This window comes from Amblyomma mixtum, chromosome 7 (genome assembly GCF_055824585.1).
Source record: "Amblyomma mixtum isolate Tamu chromosome 7, ASM5582458v1, whole genome shotgun sequence".
Classification (NCBI taxonomy): Eukaryota; Metazoa; Arthropoda; class Arachnida; order Ixodida; family Ixodidae; genus Amblyomma; species Amblyomma mixtum.
This window is the reverse complement of record NC_143018.1, coordinates 108014263-108027334: the sequence shown is the minus strand read 5'-3', so window position 1 is coordinate 108027334 and position 13072 is coordinate 108014263. Positions and strand designations below refer to the sequence as shown.

Genomic DNA, 13072 nt, shown 5'->3' with positions numbered 1-13072 from the left:
ATGAGTAGCTCATTTTTCCCTCTTGCAGTAGTCTTATGGAATTCCTTACCTGAAAACATAGCCGAACGCACAGATAGAAGTCGATTCCGTAGTAAGCTGAGCCATCCTGAATAGACTGCCCCCTTTGTATTCTTTTGTTACTTCGTTTAGTTGCATTTCTGTGCCTTAGTGTAATTTTTTGTTTCTCTATTTCACTTAGATGTATTTCTGCATTTTTTACTGTATCTTTCTTTTCTTGCTTTTGCTTTCCTTTGTTGTATTTTATATCTTTCTCTTCACCTTTTTCCACGTTCAAGAAATATACATCATGTTAATTGGCCTCCCCCTTATGTAATGCCCTCAGGCGAAAATAAATGAAATGAAATAAGAGGTTGTGTGACCTTGTGACGTTATCACAACCAGCCCACTGTGGAGAGTGGCAGTTAAATCAGCAATTGGTTGAAAGTCGTCACGTGACCTTTGTGACGTCATTGAAGCCTGCTGACCGGGCTGTGCACAGCCTAGTTTCTTGACGGCAACCTAGATAGGGAATCGAAATCAAAAATCTGAAAAAAAATTGTGCAGCTATATGCAAATGTCGACATCATCGCAGCATAGCGGATACCTGCTGTTGCAGCTGGCAATCCAGATAGCGCGGTCAGCGAACCGATAATTGCAAAGACACCGACTCAAAAAACACGTCGCAACAGAAACTGTGGGGAATGTGGAATCGAATGCCATCACATTCCACCCGGTAACTTAGCATCCGGATGGTTCTTTTTTTTTTTTTTTACCTGCGACAGCTGTAAGCATTTTGCTTGCAGAAAGGGTTTGGCGTGTTGAGAGTGTCGTGTCCGAATTCTTGAAGGCCTTCAGAGCAAGGGTAGCAGGCGATAAGTGTTGGAACAGTCAGCCTGGAGGACAGGAGCCGTGGTGCTGTAGTGGCCTTTACTTAGTCCACGATGGGTTGCGTGTTTACGGTTGCAGCTCTCTCCAGTGCAATGCCTTTGCTGTCCTGCAGTGGGCTATAAACAAGGGAAACTGCCACATAATGTCATGCTATAAGAAGGCTGAGGTCAAAGGTCATTGGTGAATCAATTTACCATATCAGAATTTTGGTGAAATTTAGCCTGCTCAGTCAACATAATGGAAGAGAAGAATTGGATTCACTGGCCAAGTGCAGGATAGTGGGTTCAAAAACTATTTCCTTGTCGTGAAGAAGATTTGACCATGGTATCCAATCATCTTTGGCTTGTCCAGGAAGTCAGTCACTTCAGTTGTTTTTCTGCTGCTTACAAGATATGTACTAAGTCAGCTGCTATAGAATCGGGGCAGTGTTATACCCCTGTCACACTAGCAAATCTAATGTCATTCGAATCGAATGACATTAGCTCCTAATGTCATTAATCGACTGCTACACGGGAACATGTAATGTCATTAGGTTCGAATGACATTCGCCATTGAATGAGTTGGGGGAACTCATTCGCATTCGTCTCAAACCGAATGCATACTCTAGACACCAGATACGCAGCAGGAACAAGCGACACGAAAAAAATAATGTGCCCACTGCCAAACCTAGAAAGTGCATTTATTTAGTTCTGCTAAAAAAAGTTAATGTTTGTGTGAATCTGTTCACACTAGAGGCTGTCGTGTATAGCTGTTACTCTCGGTCTCAGCAGCCTACCGCAGCGGCCGAGCTTGAAGCAGCGTCTTTCCCGCGACCGTCGGTCATTTTGGGATGCGTGATTCTTGTTGGTTGGCGTGCCATGTTCGTTAGGCTCGAAGGTACTTAAAGACGTAACTGAGCAGTTCACCTTTTGGAAGACATTTCCAAGCTCCGCGCGTGTCCGCGCGCCACCATGCCAGCCATTTTGTTTGTTTACATTTATCGGATTTGTAGTTGACTTTGTACTTGGCTTGGCTTTTGATGGCTAAAGCGGTGCAGATTGGCCGGAAATGATATTTTATGCTTATAATACGGCACACAAATGTTCTCACCCGCTTTTGAAACACTGCACAACAATTTTAAACATATTTTATGCGTGCTGATATCGTTCAGTTCGACTATGTTTTTTTTCACTGATCGTCGATGCCATCATTTTCGAATGACATTATTTTTTTCCGTGTAGCACCGAAAGAGACCGAATGACATTTGATGCATCGAATGCTGCCATTAGGTTCGAATGACATTAAATTTGCTAGTGTGACAGGGGTATTAGGCTACCACAGTAAATGCGTGAGGAAAGTAGAAACACTGGAATGTGCACTCCGGGATTCTCGTCGCAGCTGCACAATCTGTGCATCCCTGAATGCGTGCAAATGCTTCGCACCATCGCCTGCTCTTTCTGTGGTTTGCTTTGCTGTCCATACTGTGCTGTGTCTCCTCACCGGTTGCTTCTTGGCCTCTTCCAGAGCTGTCGTTCCACGACAAGCAGTTCCACACGCTGGAGAAGTAAGTTGCGACTCCTCTGCGTCTAAGCTCCGGTCATGTCTGTGCAGGGAACCTGCCCTGCCTAGCTGGGTGAACTGGTGGGGAAAACTGTGTGTAACCAGCTCGCAATAGCTCGTAATTTATCAGAGTTCAGTAGCATACGCCAAAAGCTGTTCTTGGCAGAATTCGGTAAAAGGACGGAAATAAAAATAAATACTTTCAAACTTGAGTTGCGCAATGTTCAGACTCTAGCCAAAGCGTAGTAGGCATCATAATTTCAAGTCCTTACCATGCGATTGTTTACATGTGCAGATTTTAAAAAAGGATTTGCTGACAGATTTTTTGGAACGCTGATAATTCGGACTTGTCTCATCTGATGGCACAATTTCTCCGACCTCATTCGTGCGGCATATGGTCACATGACCGCTCTGCGCATGCCTGATCAGCCTATGTTGTGTTGCTCCTACTGCCAAAGGCTAACACGTGTTATGGTTGGCGATTACGTTGGCTGCAATTTTCAACTCTAGAGGGCGGTAGTCTTCCATGAAAGAAGTTGTGCACTTTTAACGCTTGTTTTAGCTTGAAAACAGTCATTTTTGCTAAAAATCTCAAAGAAAAAAAGAGTTAGGTGGTTTTGGTGCATTTTCAGGAATTGATTTGGCAGTTAAAGGGTTGAATTATGTCCAGCAGCTCCTTATCGAATTTCAGGGCAGTAGGCTTAGCACACTTTGCTTAGATTACCAAGCAACTAGCTCGTCTAAAACAAAACTTTGCCTGCTGAAATATATCTTGCCAACCTTATTTGTTTCTTGCCGATTTCGCTTATTTTAAGCCGTGCTTTTGTATGCACAAATCTGCCATTCATTCCTGTACAAGCATGCGTCTGTGAGGGTATTCTCATACCCGGAGATGAGAATCTAGTGAGGTTGTTCCTCATCGTTTCCACAGACTGGATGAGCCCAGTTTTTTCTGGGGCGTGTTTTCATGTGCTGGCTCGTCAAGGAGCGCCTGCGTGCGTGTGCAGGAACAAGATCCGGCAGACCTGCCAGAAGCTGCTGTCGCTGCTGCAAGAGCGCTGCCTGCAGGCTTGCCACAAGATGGCGCAAGCGCTCGAGGCATGGACCAAGTGAGTGGAGGTTGCGAATAGTAGCTCAGTGGTATATGGCTCAAGAGGGAAGTACATAGACAGTCGTATCTTGCCAGTATTCGCTCTCCTATGGGACAGAAACTTGGAGGCTGATGAAAAGGCTTGAAATTAAAGGTGCATTGAAGAGGAATCTGAACTCGTCTTTTTGCCACGGGAATGTGATCTACATGTTCCCAGCATTCTTAGAAACTTTGACTCATTGCCCTGTGCGGCCCATTTCCCTAATTTAAATTGGACTAATGTCCGGCTCCCGCCTTTTTTTTTTTTTAATTCCCCACATACGGTGGAAGGAGTCGACCAACGCATGGAGTGCCTTTCAGGCAGTCGCGTGGTGGCTTTGCTTTCACTTTTATTTTGTTTTTCAGGTTTCCGTGAATAAATACAGTAATCCCTCGTTGTAACGAAATCGCTTTACTCGAAATATCGCTTTATTCGAAATTTCTTTCGGTCCAGACCCAAACGCATGCATTTTAAGCCGCATTACTCGAAGCGCACGAAGAGCTTGACCCGCTTAGAGCGAAGTGGCGAGCGGAGGCATCGCCGCCGCCAAGGCGGCGACCCTTTGCGCATGCAGTGCCAAATTAATACCGCCGACGAATTAAACTCATGCAGGCATAGAACAGGCCACAAAAGTACCAAACCCACGATCGATGACCTGCCTAGTAACGGGCACCAAGAGAGTGCTGAGTGTCCCCTGCTCAGCGAGGCCAAATTCCATGGTGCAGCGCGCCCGAACCGTTAATCTCGGTCGGAAACGCATTCCTGGTGTTCCCCGTGACAGAATCCACACGAAAATAAAGTTTTCCTCGCGCTTTGCGATGCCAGAAAACCGCAGTGTCTTGGATGCGGAAAAGTGACCAGTCATACTCGATTCGCGCCAATCAACAAGACAAACGGTCTAAATGCGTGGTAGGGTCACTGAATTTTGTTGTTACGGCGGGGACACATGTGCGAAAAGCGAGCGCGATTCACCGCGGCGCGAAGTTGCGAACGGCACTGCAGCGTCCGATCACATCTCGCCGCCTGCGGCAAACGCAACGACGGTTAGCGGGAGCCAACGCGAGCGCGGAGAGCCGCAACGTCATGATGACGTAGGGCGCGCTCCTTTGAGCCGGGCCGACCTGCCCACGGCCGGTCTCGATGCGCTCGCGCGCGCGTGCCGAGACCGGCCGTGGTCTGCCAGCCTTGATGCTGGCCACCGGCGTCTGAAAGCACGATAGTATTGTTTGTTCAAGTTCATAGCAAGTCCTGGGGGTAGAGGTGATAACTGCGATACAACCAAATTTCATCCGCTTTGGTGCTGCTTCTGCCTGATGCGGTTCGCCTGCCGTCTGCTAGCTAGCTCCATTGCTGAAGGCGTCGCAGAAATCTAAAGTTTCTTTTATTATGGGGCCGGTTGACAGTAAAGGGGTGCCGGGTGTAGCGCCTTTATTTGAGTGCTGGCCAGTCCCGAAGCGCTAACAGCTGCGGCATCGATGCGAAACCGGCTAGGCTTAGCGGCGACCAGGGCAGTCGGGGAGCAGCGCGCAGTTTGTCACCCAGCGTTCCTGCAGGCGGCGTCGTTGCCGAAAGCTCCACTCTTGCACAGGCATGCTGTAGTTGCTCGTATTTAGGAGGCAGACTTTATGGCAGCATGGTTGCTTTGTATTTTTCTTGTGCGAACGGGAAGTAAGCCGAGCCTGCCGGCCTGTCGATCAGCCTGGATCCCGTCTGGATCACAAAAATGAGCTAGAGCTTGTTCTTGATATAGATAATAAACTCTGGTATAAGAAATTTGAACTGTATCATCTTTGAGGATCGCTGACCAATACTGAGTTGCTGGGAGAAGTAACAAATGTGCTACGAGCAAATTTTGTAGCGAAAGCTACATTGGCCACGAACTTGCGATTTCGCTGTGGCAGTGCTCCGAGGAGGCACAGAGACCGACCTTGAGCCGTTGCCTAGCAACCGCCGTAGCTGGCGGACGCCGCGCGGCGTCATCCGCCAGCTTCCTCGCAGTTGTGGCGCAATTAAATCTCGACTGTTTTAGCTTTTTTTCGAGCGGTCGCTTATATCGAATTATCGCTTATAACAAATTTTTTTGCCGCCCGCTGACTTCGTTATAACGAGGGATTACTGTAGGTCTGGTCAGAGACTGCATAGCTGCAAATTAGGCCCACGGAAATAAAAATAAGCATGGACTCTTTGCTTTCGCCGTTCACTATGCATCGCTCCGCCGATGGCAGAGCGGCAAGCCGCCACGAGGCTGGGTGAAAGGTTGGTCGACTCCTCCCACCATCTGCAAAGAATTAAAAAAAAAAATGGCGTGAGCCGGGACGTTTAATCGGATTTAAAATTGGGAAATCAGCCGCACAGAGCAATAATTCAAAGCGTCTAAGAATGCTTGGAACATGTAGATCGAGTTCCCGCGGTAAAAATATGAGTTGAGATCCTTCTTCAGTGCACCTTTAAGCTGGGAACAACACAGCGAGCTATGGAAAGAAAAATGACAGGTGTAACGTCTAGAGACGGGAAGAGAGCAGAAGTGGATCAGGGAACAAACATGAAGTAATGACATTCTGGTCGAAATTGGGAAGAAACGGGCTTGGGCAGGGCATGTAATGTGAAGGCAAGATAACCGCTGGTCCTTAAGGGCAACGGAGTGGATTCCAAGAAGGCAGGTGTAGCAGGGGGTAGCAGAAAGTCAGGTGGGTGGATGAGATTAAGAAGTTGCGGGGATACGGTGGCCGCAGCTCGCAAAGGACAGGGTTACTTGGAGAGACATGGGAGAGGGCTTTGCCCTGCAGTGGGTGTAGGAGTTAGGCTGGTGGTGGTAGTGATGACGGTGATGTAAGAGAGAGGGAACACCTGTTACTGTCTCTGACACTCTAGAAAGAGCAACTCCTTGCACTTTTGTACTTTGCGTAATTCTGTGCCGAGTGTACGTAGAGCTGCTACCTGAATTCATCTTATAGCACCAATAGAAATTTTACCGAATTTAGGACCATTCTGGGGATATTCTCGTAACAGCATGTGCAAGCAACAGATAGGCCAGGGGGAAGGGTTTGCAGCATTGAAGCAAAGTAATGACGAGGAAAGAAAGCGTGCCGATTGTGGCAAATGTTGAGTAATGGTAGACGGGACTTGTGCTACCAGCCATTTGGTAAGGTAGCGTCTGTAATAACATGGCAAACACCGGTGTTGAGGTGGAAATTAAATTGTGCATGGCTGAGGCATGGTTGAATGTTGCAGGGAGGCGCTGGACACATATGCTCAAAGCCGGCGCCTGGGCACGGAACTGGACAGCTGCATAGACATGCTAGGCTCTTATGGGGCTGCTATAAGCAAGGTGAGTTGTCCCCCTCCCCGTTATACCGTTTTGATAGGCTTGTGCATAGTATATGTGTGTGTGTGTGTGTGTGTGTGTGTGTGTGTGTGTGTGTGTGTGTGTGCGCAGTATATGTATGTGTGTATATATGTTTGGTTTGGTTTATGGGGTTTAACGTCCCAAAGCAACTAAGGCTATGAGAGACGCCGTAGTGGAGGGCTCCGGAAATTTCGACCACCTGGGGTTCTTTAACGTGCACTGACATCACACAGGACACGGGCCTCTAGAATTTCTCCTCCAAAGAAATTCAACCGCGGCGGTTGAATTTCTTTGGAGGAGAAATTCTAGAGGCCCGTGTCCTGTGTGATGTCAGTGCACGTTAAAGAACCCCAGGTGGTCGAAATTTCCGGACCGCGGTTGAATTTCTTTGGAGGAGAAATTCTAGAGGCCCGTGTCCTGTGTGATGTCAGTGCACGTTAAAGAACCCCAGGTGGTCGAAATTTCCGGAGCCCTCCACTACGGCGTCTTTCATAGCCTTAGTTGCTTTGGGACGTTAGAGAGAGAGAGTGTGTGTGCGTGCGCGCGCGCAGCTAATAGTAGTTTTCTTTGAATAATTCGGAAGCAAATATTTCTGGTACACAAAAAAGCTGCAACAGCACACTAGGCATTTTTCTAACACACAAGGCCATTGCATGAAAAAAAGGGAGTGCACTGAAGCTTTGTTACAGTCATGGAAGCTACGGTAGAGGTCAGTGTTGGCCATGTTTGGCAGAACAGAACCAGCGGAAACCCCCACAGGGAGGCGTCTGCAGCATGCAGACGTTGGTGAGTGGCGACACCACGGGGTTAACCCGAGCATCCGCAGGGACATCCCCGCAGGGGGGTGATGGTGAACAATGCGTCACCACGGACCCGAGCATCCGCGCTTAGCCGTGCGTGGCATCGCCGTGTCCGGGGAAAAGGGGATCCTGGTGGTTGAGCCGATGCCGAGCGTTTGGACCCTTAAGGCCCCTCGGCGGAGGCAACACACCACTTTGGCCCCAGCTTCCTGTAGACGGCACCTCCGGCCTGACCCGACCGGGGGAAATCGGCAGTCGCCTTTTCCTGTCCTCCCGTCTATCTTTCACTTTCCTATTTCCTTTCTTACAACTTTCCTGTATCCTCCTCTCTTCTTTGTTTTTTCCTTCTTTCCTGGCGGCGAGGGTTAACCGTGTGTGACCAACTACCCTGAGTTGAGTCATATTAGGTTATAGTTAAGGTGTACAGCTGGCGTGGGCAGGACTTTCAAGTACCTGTCGCGTCCCCTTGTTGGACTCCATGGTGGGTGGCTGGCACCATGACCGAAAAACTACATTTTTTTATGGCTCCCCCCCTTTCAAAACTTGATCGCTCTCTCAAGAGAGGGCGGACCGAAGCAGATGACTTTTTCCAGAAAAGAAAAGTATCCTTTCCAAAATTTCATGTCATTCACAGTAAAGCAGAAGAAACACAAGCAAGGATAATATCCCCATTCCAAGTGTCAAAACGCTTGACGGATGCCTTAGGCCTTGGCTACAAGGTGTCAAAAATGGCCAGTGGCGACTTACTTCTTGAACTGCGCGACAGCATACAACACTCAAAAGTTTCAACAATTGTATCCATTGGGGACATCCCTGTCTCTGTGACCCCACATCGGTCTCTGAATACTGTACGAGGCGTCATCTCTGAAATAGATTTTGTCCACCTTTCTGAAAAGGAAATGCTCGAAGGACTTACTGACCAAGAAGTTATAGATGTCCACCGGATCAAGATCCGGAAGGATGGCAAAGAAGTGGACACCAAACACCTGATCTTGACATTCAACATGAGCACATTACCCGAATCCATTGAAGTAGGCTACCTGAAAATAAATGTAAGACCGTATATTCCCAACCCACGCAGATGTTTCAACTGCCAGAGACTTGGCCACGGCTCCCAGAGTTGTCGCGGCCGCAAAACTTGCGCAAAATGCTCTTCGAAGGACCACCAATCCGAAGAATGTGTTGCTAACCTACGGTGTGCAAACTGTGATGGCGACCATGCTGCCTACTCCAGGGCTTGTCCGTCCTGGAAAAAAGAGAAAGAAATCATTACTCTCAAGACTACGCAAAACATTTCTTTCAAAGAAGCAAGAAGGCAATACTCTCAAACAAACAAATTCTCCTTCACTGCAAAAACAAACTTCGCTGATGTGGTGCGTGGGCGCGGTGCACCACACCAGGCTTCGGCACCTGTCCAGGCCACACGTAGTGAGCCTGTGGCGGGGCCATCCGCGCCGTCTGGTGGAGTAGCTCACGCTACTCCGCCTACCCCAAAGGAGGGGACGCAGACCCCCGGGTCGGCGGGCCCAAAGACCTCTTCCCACAGGTCGAGGTCTAACTCAAAAATCAATGTGCCTCCTGCACGGTCGTCCAGTGCCTCTGCAGAGGCGATGGACACGACCCCGGGCAGCCCCTCACCGTCCACGTCGGATGGTCGGCGGAGCTCCCTGGATCGGTCAAAAAAAGACAGGCCCCGAGTCACGGGGCCATAACAACTTGATCTAGCTTTTCAATCAGTACAAACACAAAACTAAGATGGCTTTCATAATACAATGGAACTATAGAGGAATGTTGAGGAACTACAGTGATATAACTCATATTCTAGGGTCAGTGATGCCTCTAGCCCTATGTCTCCAGGAGACCAATCTTGGTCCACAACATTCAAATATCTTAAAACATTATACAACTTTTAGGCGTGATCGCGAACATGCAAATAGACTCTCGGGAGGCGTCGCAATCATCATCCAAAGCGCCGTCCCGGCTCAAGAAATCAAACTGAAAACAAAACTTGAGGCGGTTGCGGTTAGCGTCATCAGCTACAAAACCATTACAATATGTTCTGTATATCTTCCCCCACACATCACATTAACATGCCAAGATCTAGAAAGCCTGATCGATGAACTGCCGGAGCCATTTCTGGTAGTTGGCGATTTTAACGCTCACTCTCCGTTTTGGGGAAGCGAACGCTGTGACTCTAGAGGCCAAACAATCGAAGATTTTATACTTTCGAATAATGTCTGTCTTTTAAATACGGGAAAAGCCACATATTGCTGTCCAAGCACAGCAAAAATGAGCTCTCTCGATTTAGCTTTCGCATCACCATTACTTTTTAACGATTTTAAATGGGATGTTTTAAATGACCCCATGGGCAGCGATCACTTACCTACCGTCATCAGGCTCTCATCGTCTACTCCAATCATCCCCACTAGGCCACGGCGCTGGAAAATTCAGCTCGCCGACTGGTCACTTTTTACAAAAAGTGCCACTCTGGAAAAGGAATTTTGTGACGACCTAAGCACAGATGAAATTAATGAGAAGTTTACTGAATGCATAATATCGGCCGCAACACTCGCTATACCACAAACAACAGGACTCGCACAAAAGAAACACAAAGTGTGGTGGACAAAAGAATGCACATTAGCAAAGAAACAACAAAACAAAGCGTGGAGCACTCTGCGTCGATATCCCACTGCAGAGAACTTACTTACCTTTAAGAAGGCAAAAGCCAGAGCGCGCTATGTGCGAAGAAATGCAGAGAAAACCTCTTGGCAGAAATATGTCTCCTCAATAAATAGTTCAATAACATCAAAGAAAATGTGGGAAAAAGTTCGTAAATTTACTGGTGACCATACCCCTTTCACACTTCCCCTCTTGACAGCACCCGGGACACAAACATCTTTAGAAGAACAGGCGAACATATTGGGCGAGCATTTTGCTGAGATCTCAAGCTCATCCAACTACACAAACACATTTCAGAAACACAAAGCAATAGCTGAAAAACAAAAATTCCCATCCGGAGCAGGTATACATGAGGATTACAACCAGCCTCTCACACTGCAAGAATTAAATAAGGTATTATCTTCTGGAAAAAAGACAGCACCAGGACCGGACAATGTGCATTACGCTATGCTTGCCCATCTCTCGGAGGCTGCTGTAGAGGCACTGTTAAAATTCTTTAATAAAATCTGGATAACTGGAAATATACCTGACGAGTGGAAAAAAGCAGTCATAATACCCTTTCTCAAACCCGGAAAACCACCAACAAGTCCTAGCAGTTATAGACCAATAGCCCTCACCAGCTGCATTGCTAAATCTTTCGAAAGTGTAATAAACATTAGACTAACCTTCGTACTTGAATCTCGGCAACTACTAGATAAACACCAATGTGGGTTTAAGAAAACATGCTCCACCACAGATCATCTTGTCCGCCTAGAAAACACCATCCGGGAGGCGTTCATCCACAAGCAGCACTGTATTGGGGTCTTCTTCGACTTGGAGAAGGCCTACGATACTACGTGGAAGTTCGGCATCCTCCGGGACCTAGCAGAGCTAGGTATCCGCGGCAGGATGATGAACTGCTTGAACGACTTCCTGGCTAACCGCACATTCCGAGTCCGCCTAGGAGCAACTCTCTCCATGACTTTCACCCAAGAGAACGGCGTACCCCAGGGGTGTATTCTAAGCACAACACTCTTCACAGTAAAAATGAACTCCTTAGCTAAAGTAATACCGAAGTCCATAATGTATTCAGTTTATGTAGATGACCTACAAATAGCATGCACGTCCTCCAGCATATCAACCTGTGAGAGACAAATACAAATAACAATAAATAAACTGGCTACCTGGGCAGATAGAAACGGATTTAAATTTTCCCCTCAAAAAACAGTAGCTGTTCTTTTTTCATTGCGACGAGGCCTGCAGGTCGATCCCAATCTGTACCTGAATCATACTCCACTACCAATTAAACAAGAATACAAATTTTTAGGCCTAACTTTCGACAAGAAACTCACATTTCTACCACACATTAACAACCTTAAAAAGAAAGCTTCTCAAGTCCTCAATATCTTAAAAGTGCTCTCACGGAAGCGGTGGGGGTCCGATAGAGCAAGCCTTTTACAAATATATCGCTCTCTGGTGCGCTCCAAGCTGGACTACGGGTGCATAGTATATGGTTCGGCAAGAGCATCCTACTTGAAAAGATTAGACCCCATTCATAATCTTGGTTTGCGGCTATCATCTGGAGCATACAGAACATCACCAGTAGCCAGCCTATACGTTGAAACTAATAAGCCCGCTCTTGAGGACCGAAGAATCTTACTAACATGCACATACGTCTTAAAAATCCGTTCTCTTCCGAAACATCTCTGCCATCCAGTTGTCACCAAGTGCCCATCTAAAAGATTATTTATCAACAAACCACATTCTATCAGACCATTACTATTACGCTTTGAAGACAAATGTGAAGAGCTAACAGTACTAGATGCCCTACCGAATATTGCACAAAGGAATGAATATTTACCACCATGGTACAGCCTGCCTCCAGTATGTGACCTCACAATGACACATTTAGATAAAAAGCAAGCGCCAAATGAGTACATATTACAGGAATTCTTTGCACTACAAGAAAAGTATGACACCTACATTGAATTTTATACAGATGGCTCAAAAACAGAAAGTCACGTTGGAAGTGCAGTAATTCAAGGAAAAAATAAACAGATAATGCGACTACCAGAATGCGCATCGGTTTTTACTGCTGAGTGTTATGCCATCTTTGTAGCTGTAGAAAAAATAGTAAGAGAGAACATCAAAAATAGCATCATTTACACCGATTCCCTGAGTATGCTCAAAGCACTGCACTCCAGAAATGCTGCTGAACCCATAATAGGTAACATCATACATAACATTGTTAAAATCACAAAACAAAAACATAACATTAAATTCTGCTGGGTTCCTAGCCATGTTGGAATCGTAGGTAATGAGAAAGCAGATGTATGCGCTGCACAAGCCCGGAATGGCCACATAAAGCAAGTGAACATACCGCACAAGGATTGTTTAAAGTTTATCACCAGTAAACTCAGAAATAAGTGGCAGACTGCATGGCAAGAACACGTAAACAACAAACTACATTCTGTGAAACCAATTTTAGGGGACTGGCAATCATGTAGGCATCAAGAACGTTTTACCGAAGTTATTTTATGTCGGCTCCGCATTGGACACACCCACCTCACGCACAGCTTTCTACTAACCAAACAGAACAAACCTCTCTGTGACATGTGTGGTGCTGAACTCACGGTGAACCACATTTTAATTTAGAAGAACTAAGAAAGAAATATTTTACAACATTTTACAGGGAAAGCATTCCTTTACAC

At 46.8% G+C, this 13072-nt stretch overlaps 1 protein-coding gene across 1 annotated transcript in view; it reads left to right on the top strand.

The window, feature by feature from the left end:
- Positions 1-13072, top strand: part of LOC149337152 (inhibitor of nuclear factor kappa-B kinase subunit epsilon-like) — an 85924-nt gene that overhangs the window by 57768 nt on the left and 15084 nt on the right. The window contains exons 16-18 of the mRNA XM_089553355.1: positions 2392-2431; positions 3435-3536; positions 6789-6885. Coding sequence (XP_089409481.1) covers positions 2392-2431; positions 3435-3536; positions 6789-6885 — 239 coding nt within the window. The remainder of the gene's footprint in view (positions 1-2391; positions 2432-3434; positions 3537-6788; positions 6886-13072) is intronic.